Consider the following 22629-nt stretch of genomic DNA (forward strand, 5'->3'; position numbering starts at 1 on the left):
TTGCTGCACTTACCAACTGTGATGGAGCTTCAAGAGATACTGCATCAAGGTGTGCGAGGTTATCTACTCCACCTGCCTCCGTGCCTGCTCCTGTCTCACTGTGGGAAGGATGTGATGATTTTTTTATTAAGACAGATTAACCTAGTTAGTAGTTAGTTGGTTCTGCAGACTGTGGCCCCATGCCTAAGGGAACACCCCAAGCTTAGTCCCACGCCACTGACGCTCAGGTTTCCTACAGGATGGTTTAAGTGCTCGGGCCCCATCGGCGAACCAAGGTGTTGCTTTCCTAACGCGCCATTTCATTCTTCGTGGTGCCACTGTGCCTAAAGCCTTAAATGTGTTTGCGAGGTTATCAATGGGACCGTCGTAATATGGAAAGGAAGCAACGGCTGTGGTCAATCGGTCAGAAGGCGCGGTAGTGGTGACGGCGCTAAAGTTGACGCTGGCAGTGAATTAAGATTAGTGGGAGATACAGGATTAGAGATACAGGGGGAGAACAGCTATGGCAGAACTGCCCTGCCAGTTCCACGACGACGACGGTATTAACATTCATCATTATTACAGTTATTGTCGTTGCGTTCAACAACAACAGTCAATAATTAAGTTCACGTTTCCTTCCAACGGGTTCGAGAGCTGTTTTGTGGGGAAAATGATGGAATAACCATCGCAAGGACGCGGATGACGACTTGGCCCGGTCGATGCCAGCGAGCGGCGCGGGAGCTCAACGCGCGGGCGCGCCCGGCCCAGCGCGCAAGCGGTGCCCGGCGGGGAAAGGTTCCGCGGTGTTTTTGAGACTCGGTCCCCGACGAGTCGCTCCGTCAAAAAAAAAGAGTCGTTCGATGTTCACAGCGGCGAGCGGGGGGGGGACGGGGAGAGTCGGTTCAGCTCCGTCGGGCGTGGGAATTAAAACGTTCGATCCCGTCAGAATGGATCGGTTGAGGCGGGAGAACGCTTGCTACGGATGGCAAAAAAATGACTGTGCCCTCATTCCTCAAGATTTTTATTTTTATTTTATTTTGGCAGAAAAATGCAGAGTGCGCGTCACAAAAATGATTTCCCCACTGTCAAAATGATGAATGACGGTGGAATCGAGAACGTGTAACGTCAGTCGCATTCGGTATGTACGCCAAATGCATTCGCCCTTTTTGCTTTGGACGTTAAGTCAAGTCTTTTTAATTTGTGAAACGACGCGATTCACTCTTTTGTCAGAGAGACTCCCGACGCCCGAGTCGTTAAGAAAAAAAAAACAAACAAAAAAAAAAAACATTTGTTCACTGCGAACGAATCGTTTTTCGAGTCTCGCGTCACTCGTCCGCACGCCGGTGGACACCTCCACCGGGCGGCACAACGCGCTGCGCAGGGAAGCTGAGCGGTCCGCCGCGCCGGGGCTCCCACGTCCGACTCTTCGACTCGACGCGAAACGGCGGCGCGAAGCTGGAGTCCGCAGTGCACGGCGCGCAGGAGCCGCAGTTCCAGTGGAGCGGCAGCGAGCGGCCGCCTCCACCGTGGACCGACGAACTGGCCGAGATGTCCCGTCACATCTACACCCGGCACGGCGCTGGGGAGGCGCTGCAGAAGCCCGTCTTCCAGGTTAATACTCCGGACGCGACCTCTCTCCTCTCCCGTCCCGTCCCGTCCCCCTCAGTGTCTAAACTCCGGCTTCGTTTACGTGTGAAATTGCCGTGTTTGTCCTTTCTTTTGCGACGGCGTCTCCGCGCCTCCACGTCCGCAGCGTCCCCCTCCGGGAACCCGGTTCTCCGTGTTGTTAATCATCGCTAATGGTCCCATTAGGCGTCATCAATCAAAAAGGGGGCGCGGGTCCGCAGCGTGTTGTGGGTGTGAGAGAAATGAAATGGGCTGCTCAATTATTTATTGTTTTAGATATGGGACTCGTTTTTAAATAGAACCCATTTGACTCGGCCCAAGTGAGTTTGATGGGCGAGGGATTAATCGAGACTCTCAACAAATGGAGGCGTTGGTACGGTGGCGGATGTCATTCAGGGAGGCCAGTAAAGTGAAGCCAAAAAAATAAAAAATAAAGCAAGTAGACAAGACTTATAAAACAAGAGAGAACCTGAACTGGATTCTTGTCCGTCCCCCCCGCCAGCAAACAAGGTTGGCCAGTGTGTTTCTAAGGGGGAGGTCAGTTGAGTTCATTTGCCAACACAGTGGAAAATGCGGCGCAGTTTATCTCTAAAGCTGCACAATTCAATTAGGCTACTCCTTCTGTGCTACGGCCCCGGCGCCCACCACCTGACCTCGCCGTCTACCCCCTGGTAGGCCGCACGGCGTCATGGCTCAACACAAACCTTTCCGGATGTGGATCAAGGAGCTTCCTGAGCGTTCCCCCGGCGGTTCCGTCCACCGTGCCGGTAAACGGTTGGTGTCGTGCCAAAGGCCGAGCGCTTCAGGAGCGCTCTCCGGAGCCGGGTGAGGCAACGCCGGGTAGATTTCGCGTAACCAAGGTCATCGTGGTGGGCAAGACGCCCCCGGCCCGGCCCGGCCCAGGGACGAACCGCTTTCTTTGTCCGACCCACGCCGCGCGGATGCCGGAGCCGCCGTAGGGAAGGTGCCTTTGATGAGCTGCACTCGCTCCTTGTGCGTGTGTCGGCGTGAGGCGGCGAGCGACTGTTTGACAGGCAGTGCAGAACGGCAAAACCGTGAAGACGCGAAGGTAGAGAGTGAGAGGTCAGCCGGGCCAAAAAGTCAGAATCAGCAATTGTCTCACCGCCTCGGGCGTCGCACCGACCGAAGCTGTATAGGCTGTAAATATTCATTTTCACCCCAAGACAACCGGATAAAACAAAATAGGTTTTTAAGATGGTCCGTGCGGTGTCGTTTCGGACCCGGGCTCTTGTAACGTTTCGCGGCCAAATGTCAAATTGGCCAACTGACCCACGACGCCTGACCGACGCCCGGCATTTCCTTGGTTTACCTGAACTAGTTGAAGAATACTTCAGTTTCCTCTCACACCTGCACAGCTATCCGAGGCAGTATCCAACCCATCTATACCCCAAACTTGTACGATTCGTCAGGTTTGGTCTCTGAAGCCGCCACATCGGCAGACGTGGACGTCCTCCACGCGGTCAGGACCACTTCCGAGTCTCGTGTTCCCGGCTGTTGGATTGACATTTCCACAGACCGATGAGAGTGTGCCGGGGGGCGGGGGGGGTCAAAGAACAGGTCAAAGAATCCTGAGGGTCATAGGGTGGGTAAGGGTGGAATATGAAGAATATGATAGGTGCCTCGTTCCAAGTTAATTCGAGCATGGGTCGATCTTAGGAGAGGCTTTTCCAGAGCTTTCAAGGACGCAGGATGTCCAACATGGCGTCCCTTGGGGTTTTCTCTGCACAAATGTCATCTTTGAGCGTGCTATAAAAGGGGGGGGGGACGACAAATCCTCCTATTTTAACAAGACAGACGTGAATGTTGCCGGTGAGCTTGGCTCTCTCCCCTCCACCAGACCAACAGAGGGACCTACTCCAGACGCAGCCGACTGAAGAGGTCCGATGGCAGCACCACCTCCACCAGCTTCATCCTCAGACAGGTCAGACACACTACACTACAGCTGAGCACGACAAAGCAACGCGGTCGCGGCGTCTGCTTCCACCCGAATGCCGGCAGCTAAACCGATAGAGAGTTCCGCAAAAATGACGCAAAGTCACCGCTGGCTTTTGGACACGTGGTCTCCTGCACCTGTAAAGTCATCCCTTTTAAGAAGCATTTGTAGATTTTTTTTGTAGACACAGAAATTTGGGATGGGATGTACCGTAGCGCTTCCTGCCCTCAGACAGACAGCAGCGAAGCGGGCGCAGCGGCCACCGCTGCCGTTCGGGGGAATCGGCGGCCTTGATTCGCATCAACGGGGGAATTCAGGCTGCTCAGCTGCTCATGAGGCTTCCACCAGTGATGTATAATTCATGGATGAGGGGTAAGAATAGCGCCGGCTGGATATGCTCATTAATGTCGACGAGCCGCCACGTGAAAGCGAACAAGGGAATCGTAGCTGCCGAACCACGGACTAGGGCACTCTTTTTCCTCGGAGACCCCTTAAATCGAACCTGATTCAATCAGAGACGCCCATATTTAAAGGACGCAATGCGTTAAATTTTTTTTATCAGCCGCTGGTGATGGGGTTCGTCTGAATTGGTTCTATTTTCATGGTGGAGAGAGCAGGGTTTCTCAGGGCGCACCATACATTAGAACGTATGGTGTTGTCGTGGATTTTGTTGCAATTCATTAACACTCGTGGATTTTCGAACCAGCGTTTGATTATCAGGAAGCATACGCCTCCAATCGTCAAATACATTACGGCCCCGGCCCCAGGTTAGGAAGCCACCGTTTTTAGTCTGCTCGCAGCTCCTCTGGCTTTCTCCTTGACCCAACCGCCGTCGCATCAGACGGTCAACTACTGAGGTTTCGTCCCCATTATTTCAGCCCACAGGCTGCATGTGGGTCGGTCCACGCAAGGGGGAGTTTCCTCGCGCGTGTTCTTTGAGCACTGGGATGTATTCTGTTGCATCCCTGCCTTTGATGGCCGGATCTTGTGCGGCAGAGACCGAACGACCCGATGATGATAATGATGGCAACTCAAACGCCACGGCGCTAACGAGGACTTCCGTCTCGCCCCGAAAATTGCCCTCACGCTGCCTCACAGCGGTGTGGTATATGTTTATCCTGTTGACATTACTCATTAAATATGGAGTGCGCACGGCGGGGCGTTGTTTATGTCATTAGAACGACCCTTGTGGTGTTTGGAGGCGGAAAGGCACCGTACCTTAGAGGGGACTGTAAATCATGTTTGAGTGAACGTATCAAAATAACAAAGTGAAAAGCCTGAAAAGAAAGACAAATGAAATATTGAAACAAAGACAATGTTCAGAATCAGAATGAGTTTATTCTGCCGAGTTCATTTACATAGGAATTTGTCCTGGGGCAGGATCGGTGTGTTTCTTCACAGACAATTGGCATAAAAAGAGCTCAAAAATGTATAATAAAATGATAATACAATAATAATAGTACAATAAAATAGAATACAATTTGAAAAATGGTACAATAAAAAGTGAAATAAAATGTTTCAAATTTACACAAATAATTTGCATAATATACAAAATTCACTTTCTGTGGACAGGATACCTTATTGGTATGGGTATATAGGGTATAAATGATAAATGATAAATTATTGCTCTGTACGTATTGCTATGTACAAGTACAGTCACAGGTTCACCATTTGTCTCTCAAACTCACACACTGTGTGTATACTGTGTGTGTATACTGTGTGTGTATACTGTGTGTGTGTGTGTGTGTGTGTGTGTATATATGTGTGTATATATGTATATATATATGTGTGTGTGTGTGTATGTGTGTATGTGTGTGTGTATGTATGTATATATATACACACACACACTCCATTCTGCTACTCCTGAATAATATATGTATATATATATATATATATATATATATATATATATATATATATATATATATATACATACATACATAAATCAGGAGTAGCTGTGTGTGTGTGTGTGTGTGTGTGTGTGTGTGTGTGTGTGTGTGTGTGTGTGTGTGTATTTATTTATATATATATATACACACACACACACACACACACACACACACACACACACACTCCATTCTGCACCACCTATATATATGTATATATAAACAGTATACACACAGTATATACAATATCTTGGTACTGGTAGAAAACTGATTCCCACAGATGGAGCTCAAACATCATGTCGAAGGTCCTCTGACCCCTGACCCATAGGGGATAAGAGGAGGAGGAGGAGGAGGTCCCCTGAACCTTGCAGATGTTTCCCACTCGAAATAATCCAATAATCCGCCGTAACGCAACCTTGAAGATCGGCCGAGCCGATCGCGCTCCCGTGCTCTGCGGGGAAATCACCGGCGAGCCGAGCGTCCGGCATTGTTTTCTTATCGGAGCGGACCACAGACTCGCTGGTTTGGCTTGGTTTTCTGGGGCTTCTTCCTCAAACGCAGACGGGGATTTTGTGTCAGAACTGCCGAGCGAGAACAAAGGCCAACCCGACAAAAACAAAACGACGTCGCTGGCTCAAAGCAGCGGCGGCCTGGAGATGACCTCAACATCAATGCCCCTTCTGAGGATTCCCAATTAAGGTTCGCTGACGTGTCATCCACAGACGTCCGCCATGCAAATCCGAGCAATTTAGTAGGTTCATGAAAAAAGAAAATAAATCCCTTTTCCGGAGGAGGAAGGTTGAAGAAGGCTACCATTGTAATTCAGAAATGGAATTGAATTGCATTGTCCGTTTAACTTCATTATTTTCAGTGCCTGGCCGGCAAAGTGATAAGAAAAGGGCTTTTGTTTTTCACAAGGTTAATCTGTTTCTATGGGGCACATGTCCCAACTCAACAACACGCCGACATTTAATTCCTGAGTCACATGATGCGGCTGCTCCGCGGCTCGGCCACCCTGCTGTCCCTCCCACCGGCAGCCAAACACCGGGCGGCCCGGCCCCGCCCGGCTCTTCCCGAGCTGCCGGTGACGTCGCCTACAATGGCCGTTTTGCACCGTGTGACTGGATCTGTGTCACCGTGTGGGGGGGGAAAAAAACCCACCAAATAAGACAAAAGCATGTAGACAACCTTTTAGTCGTTTGCGATGGGGAAAATCAAATCAAATAAATGAAAGCACCACATTGACAGAGAATGCAGTTCCTTAATCGTAATATCTTCATTTTATCCATTTCATCCTTCATGTTCACTTTAATCAAACCCAAACAAAATCCATTTTCTACAGCCTCAGCTGCTGTAAGAGCTTTTCAACAATATACTCTATAATATACACTTTATTCTGTTCTGTTGACAATTCCTGCGTCCGAAATGGTGCACTATGTAGTACATACATGGTAGTATCGTCCAGCGTGCTCTAGTATGTGAGTAAAAATAACGATGGCTTCTCTGGCGTTCTGGCTGTAGTATGTTAGCCTGGGAGTTTTGTGTACTATTTCTATATAGTATGGTTTTGGACCTAAACTACGGTACTACTACACAGGTTTCCATACCAATTTGACGTTACTGGTACACGACTCACACTACAGCTTTAGTGTGAGTTGAGCCGTGGAAAAGATCTATAGTGCTCTGCAGTCTGTTCAAGATATGACCCAAAAATGGGTATGTCGGTATGCCACACAGTATGGCATATCTAAAATTCTTTCTTTCTTTCTTTCTTTCTTTCTTTCTTTCTTTCTTTCAAAATCCATTAACCTGGATGGCTGATTTAGCGTTTCTTTCTTTCTGATATGCAAAGGCTCTGAACGTATCGGGGAGGAAGAATGGGCTTGATTAGAGGAGGAGGGCCAGACTTTAAATAACAGCTGTTTCAAGCAGCAGAAGGGCATCTCCGAATGACACGGCCAGCGCTGCAGCAGCTAAGAACCGTGATTGGCAAGACAGAAATCGACACTTCTGCTGACATGCAGATGGCTGGATCAGGATTTTGGCATAAACAGCATGAATTTGTGGATCCATTCAGCCTTGTGTCAACACTACAGGCTGCTGGGTTAGCACATAAGGTCCCCGAATGCCAAGTGGGCATCATTTCACTGCACAGCATACATTGTTGCCGACCATATGCGTCCCGTTGTGGCCACAGCACAGTCTACTTTTGCAAATGGGTTTGTCCACTGAAAACGCTCCTTTCATGCAATTTAAAAGTCTTACCTGAACATAAGGTCTGCAGCACAAATTTGTGGCCGAAAGATTGTTGACATCAACTGTGTGATGTTATCGAGATGGCACGGAGCATAATCAGAAAGAGCGTTTCCTGCGCTTATTTAAATTTACGGAGCAAGCAATTCAGGCTCTTCCGGAGGCAGAACAGCCTGATCACTACAGTCAGTGTAGTGAAGCAGATGGACATGCAGTCTGTCAAGCTGCTCGTTCAGCAGGTGTGAGCGTCATACCTATGTGGAACAGCAGAGGGCGGTGGTGCATCACTGCAGGATATCCAAAAATGGGAACCTACCAGAATTACAGGCAAATGGAACTATTTCTATTTGATTGATTTGATTTGACTTTATTTTATTTAAAATTTTAAATCATGCAGATTTATTTCTCTTTTTGACATTTTTTTTAGTTCAAGTTCACTAATTTCCTTATTAACCTGTGTTTTCCACCTCTATTTTATTATTATTATTATTATTATTATTATTATTATTATTATTGTTGTTGTTGTTTATTTTTGTTATACGTTCCTAAATGTTCTTTTATATACAAGTTATTACCTAAGATAATATTCAAATAGATTCAATGCCCTATCTTTAATGGGGCTTTGTGTTAAATGGTCTGTCGTATTCCAAGGCTTCATACACACCACCTTTTCGCTTCATTCCTTGCATTAAACAGCATTATACAGAGCATCATATTATTCCCGATCAAATATGAGCTTCCGATCTGCGGTTCCCCTCTTGACCCCGTTGTCACTTTATTTCAGTGAGCCAAGACGTCCGCGGACTGATGGTCTTTTTTACGGCCCCGGTGCGTTCATGAAGATGTAATGACAGGAAACCTGGCCGCCGTGTCAGTATAGCAAAGGGAGCGACCACCACATCAGGTCAAGCTCCCATTTTATGTATCATTGCTCAGCCATTCACCTATGACGGAGGGCTGTGTCCGACTGTGAATTATGTGACACGGGCTAAAGGGAGAGGGCTTGAGCACACACACACACACACACACACACACACACACACACACACACACACACACACACACACGCGCGCAGGGGAGAAAACCATACATGTGCACATTGACTCTAAAACACAGATACTGAACTGCACACACGCGCACACACACGGGAGAAAACCATACATGTGCACATTGACACTAAAACACAGATACTGAACTCCACTCACACAGACACACACACACACACAGACGAACACACACACACACACACACACACACCAGGGTTCTTATCAAGTCCTTGGGGCGTGCAAAGTTCTTGAATTTTGTCCTCAGAAATTTGAGTACTGAAAAACCTTGAAAATAGCCCCTTTTGTGCAGAATTACTTGAAAACACAATAATTGAAAACATGTGATATTCCCCTTGTTTTTTTTCTTCCAGAATCACTTTTACGAATATTGATTATGCCAGGGAAATATAATTATGCCAGGGAACACTTATAATAGTATATGACAATGAGGTTAATACTATATATATATATATATATATATATATATATATATATATATATATATATATATATATATATAATGAGATTAAGATTATATTATATTTTAATAATAAAGATCACATTGAAAATTGATTCTATTTGTTTTGCGCGGAGTCCTTGAAATTGAAAAAATGATGCTTTCCAGAATTGTGTCTGGAAGAGAGGGATAGGCGGAAAGTAGAGAACGAGTGAGGAAAAATGAAAACAATGCAAAACCAAAACAAAGTTCTGAGGATGGAGTGGTGTTTGACACTCCACTGGAGCTCCTCTCGCTCTCTCTCTCTCTCTCTCTCCTCGCTCGCCCCTCTTCCTTCTTCCCAGCCAGCAGAGCTGACTGGAGCGTCCTCCGGCCAATCGGCAGGCAGCATCCCTCCCGTGTCATCAGCCCCGTGCCGGCGAAAGGGATTGGCTCCTATCGCCGTTTGCTGGGGAAGGCAGATAAAATGCCAGGTCGGCTCTGCCTCTGGGGACAACCAGGCCGCCTCATAATGGGAACCAACGCTCGCAAGGCTCGGGGCCAATAATATCCAATACGCTGTCGGGAACATAAAAGGACCCCACCTTTTTTTTTTTTTTTTTTTCTCCCTCCTCCTCCTCCTCCATCTGCTGTCGTGGTACAGTCACTCGGTCGCCTCTTCTCGTACCTTCATGTGGATTCAGGGGGAACAGGGCTGTCACTCCCCCCCCTCCTCCCCCTCCTCCTCCTCCTCGCCACAGCGCCATCCGTCCTCCGCGGAGCCGCTCCGTCGCTGATCCCTCTTCGCCGCTCTTCGCCCCGTTCGCTCAGGAGGCGGCTGGACGGAACATCACCTCCTCCATGTACGATAATTTGTACCTGCACGGATTTGAAGACTCTGAGGCGGTGAGTGGAGGCTGCTGCTGCTGCTGCTGACGGAGGAGGGGACGGGGACGGGGACGGGGTTTGAGCGCAAGGTGTGTGGATGGTGGTCTCCCACGCAACACGCAGTGTTCATGGGCAGGATGTGTCGGGGGCTAGAGCACACCGGCACACTCCGGTAGTGAGTAAGAGGAGGCTGGATGGAGGGAGTGCTTGAGGAAGAAAGAGAGATGGGGGGAGAGAGATGGGGAGAGATGGAGGGAGAGAGATGGAGGGAGAGAGATGGAGGGAGAGAGATGGAGAGAGATGGAGAGAGAGGGGGAGAGAGATGGAGAGAGGGGGAGAGAGATGGAGAGAGTGTCTCTCGTGTCTTCCGGCACGGATAACTGTTTCTTCATGCTCCAACTGAATCACGTTCTCCCCAAGGCCAGCGGCTAGTGAGGCTGCTCTATCTATCCATCTATCCACCTCTCCATCTATCCACCTCTCCATCTATCCACCTCTCCATCTATCCACCTCTCCATCTATCCACCTCTCCATCTATCCACCTCTCCATCTGTCCATCTATCCATCCACCTATCCTTCTATCCATCTATCTATCCATTGTTCTATCTATCATTCTATCTATGTATCATTCTATCTATCATTTTATCTATCTATCTATCTATCCATCTATCTATCGATGTATGATTCTATTTATCATCTATCATTTTATCTATCATTCTATCTATATTGTTTTATCTCTATCTATCTATCTATCTATTTATCTCTATCACTTTATCTATTATTTTATCTATCGTTTTATCCATCTACCTATCTATCTCTGTATCATTCTATCTATCATCTATCGTTTCATCTATCGTTTTATTTCTGTCCGTCTGTCTGTGTTTACTTATTTATTATGTTTTTTTCAACCCTCCTCTTTCTCGTTTAAAGTTTGTCAGTTAGACTCAGTTAGACGCGGCCCGAGCAGCTCTGTGTTCACCTACTGCATCTGATTTTGGCTTCGGCCGTGGACCACTATGGCTCCATCATTTCCTCACTATGAATTCTCCCTCTCGTGCACATAAACACACTAAACGATTACAGGCTCACGCACGCGCGTACGTACGCACACCACACACACACACACACACACACACACACACACACACACACACACACACACACACACACACACACACACACACACACACACACACACACACACACACCGCGCGCACACACACGAACGCACAAAGACATGCACGAACACACAGCGCTACACAGAGACTCATACTGATTCATATTGACGTGTGATGGGCATCAGCAGGAGAAATCTGTGTTAGAGCAGCAGAAAAATGCTTACAAAGGCAATAAGCTGGAGGAGCCGCCCGGGCGGCTGGGTGGAGGGGAAGGAGGAGCAGGGCGGATGGATGAAGACTGGATTCCCACTGAGTCAGGATCTCCACCCTTCTGTCCCTTGTTGTTTCGCCTCCTGCCTGACTGCTAGAGATTAAAATCGGGGGGGGGGGGGGGGGGGGGCAGGCTGGCTATCTTGGAGATCTTAAGCACCATCCATTGACCTCAGCAAATAGAAGAATTACACTTGGATGATTATTTTGTTGATTTTGGCTCGAACTAAAATTACATATCGAAATAATTTCAGATCATTGAAATGATGCGATCGCACCATCAAAGTCATTATTTATCTGTTGTTTCACCAGATGCAGTGGTTTTTCCATGCGTACAGGTTTGAATAACTGATCAGATTAGGTTTCCTCTCATTCCAGTTTTCAAATCTTACTTTAAATGATTTATTTCTATAAACTATGGAACATCTGAAAAGCGACAGTATGTTGAAGTAATACAATTTTATCTTTGCAGATTATGTGCAGATGAAGCTGCGATGGCATGCACAGTCTACAGTATGTTAGGATGTTCACCACTTCTACTATCGCAGCATCTCTCTATGCTTTTAGTGGCTTCATGCTTCACTATCAGCACTTGTCATTAGCGGCGTGGTGTCTGGCTTTTTGGGAAGTGAGAGTCTGTCCACTTCCAAAAGAAGGATGGTGGGGGTAGTGAGTTTCCAGAAGGCGGGAGGGTGGGGTGTAGTGTGTTTGGGCGATTTCGCCGTGCCGTCTGAGGCAACTTAACTTTTTGAATGTCATGAGTGAGGTGCTCGCAAATAAGAAGGAGGAGATGGAGAATCAGGTTGTTGATCCCCCTAGGTCCCCCGCATTTAACCCATCCTAACTATCTAGGAGCTGTGAACTGCCATAAAACAGCGCTCAAGGACCAAATCCAGATCTAAATCCAGAGCCAGGCATTGACAGGAGTGTCTGACCCCAACATGAATGTCTTTAGGGTGGGAGGAAACCCACATGAACATGTGGAGAGCACACAAACTCCACACAGAAATGCCCCAGTCTGATCCGAACCCAGAGCCTTGTTGCTGGGAGGCAGCCGTGCTAACCACCGAGCACCCGCGGACAGAGACCGCAGCACCTTATAAGGCCACGTCTTCTACAAGTCGGGAAAGCAGCACCTTTACTCCATCGTGGCCCAAAGACCCTGAATGCTCTTGGCCCCCAGCGGTGTCAGATAGGGCTGGAGGGTGGGAGAGCATGGAGGGGGATGAGAACGGGGGAGGGAGTGGAGGGTTTGCATGAGTGTCTGGAGAGATAATGCTCGAGTGTGATGTGATAGACTCAAGTCTGGCCACTTGGCACGCCTGGATAATATCAACCCATTGATTGTACGCGTGTGTGTATGTCGGTGAGTCTATCTGCATGCACATAGTGTGTGTGTGTGTGTGTGTGTGTGTGTGTGTGTGTGTGTGTGTGTGTGTGTGTGTGTGTGTGTGTGTGTGTGTGTGTGTGTGTGTGTGTGTGTGTGTGTGTGTGTGTGTGTGTGTGTGTGTGAGAGAAAGTTCTATCCCCGTGCCCTCAATCCCTCTACAGTACGCGTGATGCTTGATGGCGGTCACCATCATTACTCACATCTCAGCTGTCCCGGGAACTCCAAGTAGCCATAATGTTGGCAGCGTTCCAGGGACCAAACCCGGTGTACTAAGTACAGTTCCTTGCGATAGAGCATGATGTATCAGAAAACCCACATCAACAGATGAATGAAGTAAAACACCTGTTCACGTCGAGGTTATTCATGTTAAATTATGTTAGTGGAGAGCTTTTTTCTACCCCCCCCCCCCCCAGTTATAGATTTTATTTGTAATGAGCCAGTAAATAACAGTTATTTGTTTCTAAGGAAAGACTCCCAGGGCTCTGGAGGGGTCGTTACCGCAGGTGCCTGGAAAGCCCGGACAAAGGCATTTCTCACCATTCCGCTCTGCTCGTTGGTTTCAGAGACTTGGAACCCTTCTCATCTCTCCCGCCATCTTCTGCCGTTTGGTTTAATGAAATTATTGATAAGCATCTGGACTCTCCTTAACATATCTTGACCTGCGTAATGTCCCTATTCTCTTTGTGGAGCACGCCGTAGTATCCTGGTATTTATCACACATCATTTTATTTGACCAATTCCATTGTTGGACATTCCCTCTATTCACTTTTCCAAATGGCAGAAATGAAAAGGTGCTACAGATGCAATTGCTACGTGACGTGGCGATACATCTGTCATTTGAGATGAATAAGAACAGAGCCAGCGAAACACACCTCTTAAAGTGTGTACTGCATGGAGCTGTAAAACAGAACTCAACAATGCAAACAGCGTCTCCGTGCATATGGTTCAGGGCTGCAATTAGTGGAGTTAACCGGGTAAATGGAACCACTGGGAAAAGTGGCAAATAGGGTGAAATTGTAGGGATGATATATCATGGCTTAGACCTGACGTCAAGCAGCGCTTTTTAAGCATTTATTTTTTATTTTTTTTCCCCCTTGAGCTTTACCCTTTTTGTGCACGGACAAATGTGTCAGCGAGTACACATGTCCATACGCATGGATTTTCCATCAAAATGTGCACTAATGACTCGCCTTCCAACTCATACAATCAACATGGGAACCTGAAATAATTGTCTTACAGTATGTGGTTGACAATTGCAGTAATATAGAGAAACTGGCATCTTAGTTTAATGTCCCACACACATTTGTCATTGATTTAAACTATCAAGTATTCATGTGAACACTTTTCTCAATTAGTAATTGATGATTTTTTTTTACCCTAACCCAATATATGTAAATGTGAGTATTATGATCTGTATAGATGAGTTTTATTGATCGGGCTCCATGCCTTCATTGGATGGATAGATGGATGTAAGAATGAATAAATCAATGGATGAATGAATGGAAGGAAGGATGGATGAGGGATGAATGATTGGATGGACAGAAGGATCAAGGTTTGGAGGAATGGATGGGGGATGTCAGGATTAATGATTGGATGGCTGGATGGTAGAAGGATGGATGAATGACTGGATTGATGGATGGATGTAAGGCTCATTGGTTCAATGGATGGATTAATGTTTGGATGAATGGATAGATGAATGGGAGGATGAATGATTGGATGGATGGATGAATGGGTGGATGGTTGATTTGATGAATGATTGAATGGGTGTAAGGGTTAATGATTGATTAATGATTGATGACTCCATCAATGGATGGATTGATAGGTGATTGGATGAATAGGTGGATGAATAGAAGGCTGGATGGATGAAGGATTGGATCAATGGATGGCTGGATGGATGATTGGATGAATGATTGAATGGATGGGTGGTACTGTAGTGCTTTGTGTACAGTGGAGTATCTGGCAGTGTCCACGGGGACGGCAGACTGTGTCATCATCTGTTCGGTAAACATTTGTGCTGAGGCCCTGGTTTCTCACTCAGATTGGCTGAATGTGCAGAGCCGAAAGAGTGGACCAGCTGGCTGCCCGGCAAAATGGAGGGCTGATCCACTAGGCCTGACAAGCTGGATTTGTCCCAGTGCGCGTTTACTCAGTACCAAACCCCCCCCCCCCCCCCCCCCCCAGCACAATGTTTTTTCTGCTGGAACAAGACTGGAGTCTGTACGCAATACATGAGTTACTGAACGCAGTGACTCACATTAAGGATGGCCACGCTTAACCTGATCCCACTGTTACGTTACATTCTGGGCTACAAGTGCTCACCAGGGACGCTCAAGAACTCATGGATAACAATTGCTTCTTGGAAAGGATCACAGCCCAGTAGAGCTCATATTTAATGTGTTTTCCAGAAATTATTTTAACACAGTCCTGACAGAGTTCTGTCAAACCATCTCGAATTTTGTTTTTCCCTTTTTGGGAACCTGTCCGTGAGAAAGTGTCCAGCTCTATGTCCAGAATATTCTTCCTAATATTCTTCCCCTTTTGTGTTTTCAAAGTGGCTGCTAGCGTGTCATGTCATGTCTTTAGATCGCATCTATCCCTGGAGAGCAGCCAGCTTTAACATACTCTGCAGATTTGAGTTCTTGGGATGGAATTCATTGTCGTTCATAATAATTCAGACGAAAATCAGATATACACATAAAATCAATTGTTGAATTGTTGAATCAATTGTGTCACTTGACCTAAATCTGATCTTATGTTATGGTATACTGTACATCATCGCCATTGCTTAAGACTTTATACAGTGTGCATGTCAAACTATTGTTTATACATTCTTTAATCCATAGCTAGTTCCATTAGAGACAACTTGTTCAGTTGATGGTTCCTCTTGGGCTCTGGGTATAGATCAGCAAATTGAATAAATTGTTACTTTTGGGGAATGCAGATAAAAGTAATCATGTTAAAATATCAGATCTGCCTTTCTTAAAATATTGAATATCCTCGTCTTAGTCTAACAGAAAATAGGCAGGCAAATGTCGTCTAAATAAAACGAAAAAGTCCAAAATAACAGTCACAGAGAGGGCAGAAGTGCTACCAACAGCAGCGGAAGAGTCAGCTATGGGCAACACTTGGGCACTGACTCGTGAAGGGTATTGATGTCTGGAGTAGGAACAGCGGCGGGAACAGCGGCGGGAACAGCGGCAGGAACAGCGGCGGGAACAGCGGTGGGAACAGCCGTAGCAGCCCTGTCAGGTGGAGGAGCTCGATCGCAGCCCTTCCAAAGGGTCTCCACTCCCTAAGGTGTTGAATGGCGAGGGGCTCACTTATAAGAGGTTACACATTTTAATGAATCAGGGACGTGTGGAGAGACAACGCATGGCTCATGCAGCAAAGCGCTGAAGGACACCACCTAGGGCTGTTGTAGTGGTTTGGACGCCCTACTTGGGAAACCAAGCCGCTACAGAACCAGTCAGCCAAAGGTGAATCCCTCAGAGCCAAGCCTGCGCTGCCGCCTGATTACACGCGTATTATGTTTGTGCGTGGCCCATCCGAGCATCCTAATAATTGGCACCGCAGGACTAGCACACGTAGATCACGCTATGACGTCTCTGCGGCCGTGCTGCGGCGAAGGATTACCAGCCAGCAGTGTTCTGATCAGAGGGCCTCGCACAAGGTCAACGTGTGATTCATGGCCCTTTTTTAGGCCCCCGGAGTGGCTTCCATCACGCATTTCCCATTGGCGCTCGTACAAACATGCAGCCGAGTCTGTGCTGTGCCTCTGCGGTCCCTGAGTGGGAGCTTCCGTACGCTCACACGGTGGACGGGGTGCGATCGTCACGACTGATATCTCAGTAGGAGGCCCAAAATAGAGTACCCCCCCCCCCCATGTCCACCCCCTCACAGCAGATACCCGAGTGACACGCGTAACCTAAAAAACCTGAATATTTTTCTTCTCAGACCTTAAATATCGTTCTAGCCCCACTTGTGTTCTTGTCCCCGTCATTCAGCCAGTCCTTTGTCTCAGTGTTCGTCTTTCTTCCTCTCTTTTCTTTCTTCCTCTCTTTTCTTTCCTTCTTTCCTTCTTTCTTTCTTTCTTCTGACGTCTTTGAATGAGTGGGTGGGCATTCGAACTGCTCCTCCCAGCCGGCGGCCGCTGGCTCGTGGCTAATAAGGGGCAGAGGAGGAGGAAGCAAGCTCCTGTGATAGTGATAGCTTTAGACTGATTCATCCTGAGGTGACTTTGAGTGGTGGTGGTGGTAGGGGTGGGGGTGGCGGGGGGGCGAGTCACCCGCCGAGTCCTGGGGAGGACACACACACACACACACACACACACACACACACACACATAAACACACAGAGGCTTGTTCACTATTACATGGGCAGCCTCACCAAAGCTGAACGTTTCAACACCTCCATTAACATTTCGCTTGACTTTGTTCCACAGTCTCTTGTGGGATGGCAGGGTGAGGGAAGAGAGTTGTTGAAGTGCCAGCTGTGATTGAAACTCATACCGTGCTGTTGTATACGTTTCGCTGCAGCGCTGTCATTGCAAATTGTTCAGTCGTTCAGTTGCTTTGGCCCAATCTACTTTATGGTTATTTATCCTGGATTATCCATAGGCAAAAAAACAACAATCCACAATCTATACATTTCCATTAGATAAGATATGTCCACTCGATCCAACCCCAAAGATATTTTTGCTGTGATGACCTGGTCAATCTGAGCTATGATGTGATAATAGCCTATTTGATTGACGCCGGGGTTGATTTTCATTTCATAGGCCAGGTCTTTATTTCACTCTTTCAGCCCTTTTAAAAATAAATGCTGTGCTTTCGAAGAAGAAGAAACAGCTATCACTGGTCTGGGGAAATGGCTACTGACTTATGTTAAGTCTATCTATATATCTATGGCCTTTGTCTTTTATATCAGTCTACCAACAATGTCAGTATAACAATCTTTCCTGCTCTAGCTAACATCATATTCATCATGCAAAAAGAATGTTAAAAGGGTGGATGCTCTGCTGCTCAGTACATCCTGTCCCTTCACACCACATATCAGTCAAAGTCCTGGGAGATTTCTGCCATTCCTACTGTCTGGCCACAGCCATGCACAAATTACCTTGTTTGTGTCAAATGAGGCTGAATGTGGTGATTCTGGTCCCGTGTGCAGCGCAGGGTGGTCCCTGCATTCGCCGCTTCCATTTTGATCACTTCCGCGGGCTCTGCTTTTCAGAGGGCGGAAAATCCCCCTCCGTCGCCGAGCACTGCCGTCTTTTTGAAGGTGGCCACCCGACCGGATGATCAACTTTGATCAGGCCGTCTTTGATCCTGTGTGGGGTGGAATACAACGCCGCCACACACACATGCGCACACCTGCATCTCTGAGAGGCTTTTAAGAAGCGCAACCGTACATCATTTCCTGTCACTTAGCACTGTTTTGCATGATAATGCATTTGATATTAAATGGGGTGAGTCAGATTAAAGCGTGATTAGACCTGGACTACTCCCCCACTTTGCTTCTACAATAATTTACTATTTATTGCATTAGATAATTTACCCCCCCCCGACCCCCCGTCGTCGGTCTGACATGGTGAGGCGCTATTTCTTTTCCTAATATCTCCCCCGTTGCTGCCCCCAGGGTTCTGCTGATTCCTACACAAGCCGACCGTCGGACTCGGATGTGTCGCTGGAGGAGGAGAAGGAGGGCGGGAGGCAGGAGAGGGAGCAGCAGGCCACCGTCCAGCTGGAGAGGGCCAAGGTCAGTCAGAGCAACCAGAACCGGGCCGCCCCCCACTCTCCCCCGGAAACAGTGTCTAGAGAAGCCACAAATACGTTACAAGACATGATCACATTGTGTAAATTCATGATGATACGATGGTACGATACGAGGTCTGGAAATAAAGGGAGGCTAGAATTGAAAACTAGAATTCCGGTCTGACAGCATACTTTTAAGTAATGGATTAGCTCAAATCAACCCCGTCTTTTTAAGTTGGGGTCTTTAAGAGCGGATTTAGAATGTCTAAGCAGATTTTCAACATTGTGTTTGATTGGCTATGATGAACATATGAAGACATTCTTCCATCTTGCTCTGCTCTACGTGAAGCAGAGGTAAAGTTTCATTATTGACCTCTCCCGGCCCCCAAATATTCCTGGACCTCACTAATGTTCCTCTGTTGATTTACACTGGTCCTACTACTGGTCCACTGGTGGTGGAGACTGGTTGTATCAGTGTAGAAACACTATACTAAACTGTTCGTGGACAGGTCTGATCGTGGAATCCCACTGGGCTGATAATATAAAGCCGTATTTCCCGACACGACATAAGGTTGTTTTCGCTAAGTGATGAAAAACACTCACATTTACCATCATTGTACATCTCCTAGACTAAGGCGGTGGCCTTTGCCGTGAAGACCAACGTCAGCTACTGCGGCGCACTGGACGAGGAGGTCCCCGTGGCTGGCACCGCCATCTCCTTCGACGCCAAGGACTTTCTGCACATCAAAGAGGTGCGATTTCTGATGCTCCTTGGCGGCTCTGAGTTGACGCGACGCATGGGAGTCTGGAGCTTGTTGACTGAACGTCTTTGCCTTTTTTTTGTGTGGGGAGAACTTTATTTTTGAAACTAAGCAGGGCCCAACACTAACCATGGCAACTGCCCATCAACTTTTGGTTGCCCAAACTGACAAAATAGTTGCCAAATTTTCATTCAGTTGTGCAATACTGAGCTGGTTGACAACAAGGCAACCAGGTCACACAAGATGGTTGACAATGGTCCATATCTGGTTGATTGGGGCAACCGCCGGGTAACCGTTTTTGTCACCCCTTTAAAGCCTTATTTTTCCATCATTTGTAAATAGCTTCAGCCAACCTTTGCGCCACGGGGCAATCACATCTTTCGAAGAACGTGGTCTTGAGTGCCCCATTGCAATCCCAGGGTTCTTCTTGAAGACAGCTTAGTTTACTGAAATTCAATATGCTTAGAAACGCAGTGCGGCGCTGATATTGATCCATTATGTGCGGTTGCAAGGTTTTGTTCATTTTGGCTGTCCCCACAGAAATACAACAACGACTGGTGGATCGGCCGCCTGGTGAAAGAGGGCTGCGACATCGGCTTCATCCCCAGCCCGCTGAAGCTGGAGAACATACGCCTCCAGCAGGAGCAGAAGAGAGGGCGCTTCCATGGGTGAGGAGGAGGAGAAGGAGGAGGAGGAGGGGAGGAAGGGCTGGAGTAGAGAGATGGGGGTGGGCGACGGGTTTGGTTGTAATCGGGAAGGAGACGAGGCGATCGGGAGGTTCGTGGATATGGGGCCGGGTTATTACAGTCTATGATAGGACTGAAGGGGGCTAGGATGACCGGGGCTGTATGGGGGGATGAGGGGGGAGGATGGGAACCAAGTTGGTCACCGGCCACCGCCACACGGTGCGACAAGGCTCCGTCGCCAAGGCCCTCGGTGATGCCATATGTCATCATTTTTGTTCCACTGACAATAACGACAGCGACACCGCTGTCTTTTGCGTTATATTGATTTTCTGCCGCGCGTCACCCAGTTGTATTGTTCACTGCCATTTTGAAAAGGGTGTTTTGTCAGACGGCGATGCTGCCTATGGAGGTTGTAACGGGAGGTAGATAATTGCGTGGCGTGGCGGCGGCCATAACGAAGAGCGCGCCGCGTGGAACAGTCAACACATCTGTACTGATTGGTTTTCCTCTCGCTGCCTGTCTTATTATGTTCTATCGTTAGCGCGAGCCCGTTTCCCCCGGGAGAACGAGCGCGTGATTGATGATTGTCTCTGCCTGTGTGTCACATTAACGCTGTTCTCTGTTGCTCGGGGTTGGATTGTAGCAGTAAATCCAGTGGGAATTCCTCCTCCAGTCTCGGAGAAATGGTCTCCGGCACGTTCAAGCCAAACCCCAACTCTGCAGGTCAGTCTCTCAGACGGGAGCCTATGTACGTAGGTCAGGGCAAAAACACCCCGTGCATCACACACGGCGGGAGTGGACTTGCTCACCGTTTTCCTCTCCATCGAGTGTCTTCTACTGTGGCTGAAATTGCGGGCCGCCCCGCGATGTCTCATGTTTTTTTTCTTTTCTTTCTGTCCATCACAGGGAAGCAGAAGCAGAAAGTGGTAAGTGTAGCAAGGGATTAAGCGATGATGACATCACACACTGCAAAAAAATGACCCATTGGATCAACTTAAAGGAATTGTCTCCATTTGTAAAACCTCTTTTTTGGGGGGTTTTCTCAACTCAAAATGTACACCTTCATTTCACAATTTTAAGCGGAGACAAAAACAAAGGTGTTAAAAATTGAAGCTAATTGAATTGGCAAATTTTTGCCAATTCAGCTGTCTTTTTTTACAGTGTGCTACCACAACTATTACTATTACTTCTACATATTAGTTATACATAATTATCCTGTTGACTGCTCTGTCCACAAACACGGGTTCAGGGAGGGAAAGGGAGACTGTGTGGCAGTGAGGTGAGGACACGGCTGGAGTTTTATTAAACAAAACGTAAACAAAAAGGCTCGCTGGCCAAAACGTGAACATAAAGTATTCAATAATATATCGGAGTTTGTTTGGGTCGGGATCTGGTCCGCAGGGTCTCCTGCACAACGCGTCCTCGCTACAAGACAAACGACACATAAGAAAACTCTCCCACCTGACTCTGAGTCAGAACAGCTGCGTCCGTACGGGACGAAGCCCGCGCTGTAGCCCCCAGACCCTGGCTTAACCACGCCCCCTCATCTGCCACATATCCCTATGAGAATTCTTAATACAATTAATTACTTACTACGTACTAATAAAAATATGGCTCACCTTGATTCATTTGAGGAGCGGGGCGCTTTGTGACATCATCCAATGTTATTTAAGTTCAGTTCTCTGGGTGCTCGTACGCATTCGAAGTGTTGCGCTGTGTAGACCTGGTTGCTTCACGTAGTATTTACGCTTGTTCGCGAAGACAGACTCGAGGAGCCGATGCCGCGTTCAGTGTAAACTCTGAAAAATTGTAACTCGTGCTGCGTTTCACAGAACCCCACAGAACACCGAAAACTGTTGATATGAAATGATACGGAAAATCTGAAAACTGTAATACGTACCTAGCGCGACTAAACTGGACCCTGTATATTGCTGCCATGCAAAAAAATAATAATAATAATTGTTATTATTATTATATGAATACCCGACTGAACTCAATTTCAATTTAATATCTCACTGTGTGTATGTGTGTTCCCCCTCAGGCTGAGCACGTCCCACCCTACGACGTGGTGCCCTCCATGAGGCCGGTGGTCCTAGTGGGACCTTCCCTCAAAGGTTATGAGGTAGGGCACACCTCCACACTGTTTGCAACCATATTTCCTTTTATGTGTGTTTCCCAGTCGACGTTGCTGCTTCTGAAGCTTTCTGAAGATGTCATGTGATTTATTGTTTTCCTGCAAATGGCCTGGCTTTTTTGTCAGCTCGCACAATAACTAACGTTCTCTAGAAATGTGTTTTGTTGCCATTTTAGATCGTCGCTGTTTTTCTTTTTAAGTTGGAAGTTCCCAGAAATAACAGCTTCAGAAATTAAAAGGCTCGTCGATAATCAATTACGAGTGGAAACGCTCGTCTATGTTAAAAAGGAGACCAAGAAGCGGGGCGGCGGGGGAAGTCAGTCGTCATGGAATCACAGTCCTCATCTCCTGTTCTGGTGTTGCCGTGGCAACAACCTTCTGGGTAAACCACGTCAGTTTGGGGGAAAAAAAGGAAAAAAAGTGGATCATGGCTTGAAATTAGAAACAGAAAA

General features: G+C 47.4%; 1 protein-coding gene across 5 annotated transcripts in view; it reads left to right on the top strand.

Moving 5' to 3' along the window:
- Nucleotides 1-1527: 1527 nt before the first annotated feature.
- Nucleotides 1528-22629, top strand: part of cacnb4a (calcium channel, voltage-dependent, beta 4a subunit) — a gene marked incomplete at both ends in the record, with an annotated part of 31281 nt that continues 10179 nt past the window's right edge. Inside the window, 8 exons of one of the 5 annotated variants that reach the window (XM_080018715.1) lie at nt 1528-1590; nt 3464-3547; nt 18481-18600; nt 19226-19348; nt 19898-20025; nt 20690-20766; nt 20950-20969; nt 22085-22165. In XM_080018715.1, the coding sequence (XP_079874841.1) occupies nt 1528-1590; nt 3464-3547; nt 18481-18600; nt 19226-19348; nt 19898-20025; nt 20690-20766; nt 20950-20969; nt 22085-22165 (696 nt within the window). Of the gene's footprint in view, nt 1591-3463; nt 3548-10041; nt 10087-18480; nt 18601-19225; nt 19349-19897; nt 20026-20686; nt 20796-20949; nt 20970-22084; nt 22166-22629 lie in introns of those variants that run through there. The other 4 variants (XM_080018714.1, XM_080018716.1, XM_080018718.1 and 1 more) reach the window with 4 other exon arrangements.

Source organism: Zeus faber (assembly GCF_960531495.2).
Source record: "Zeus faber genome assembly, chromosome: 18".
NCBI classification, from domain to species: Eukaryota; Metazoa; Chordata; class Actinopteri; order Zeiformes; family Zeidae; genus Zeus; species Zeus faber.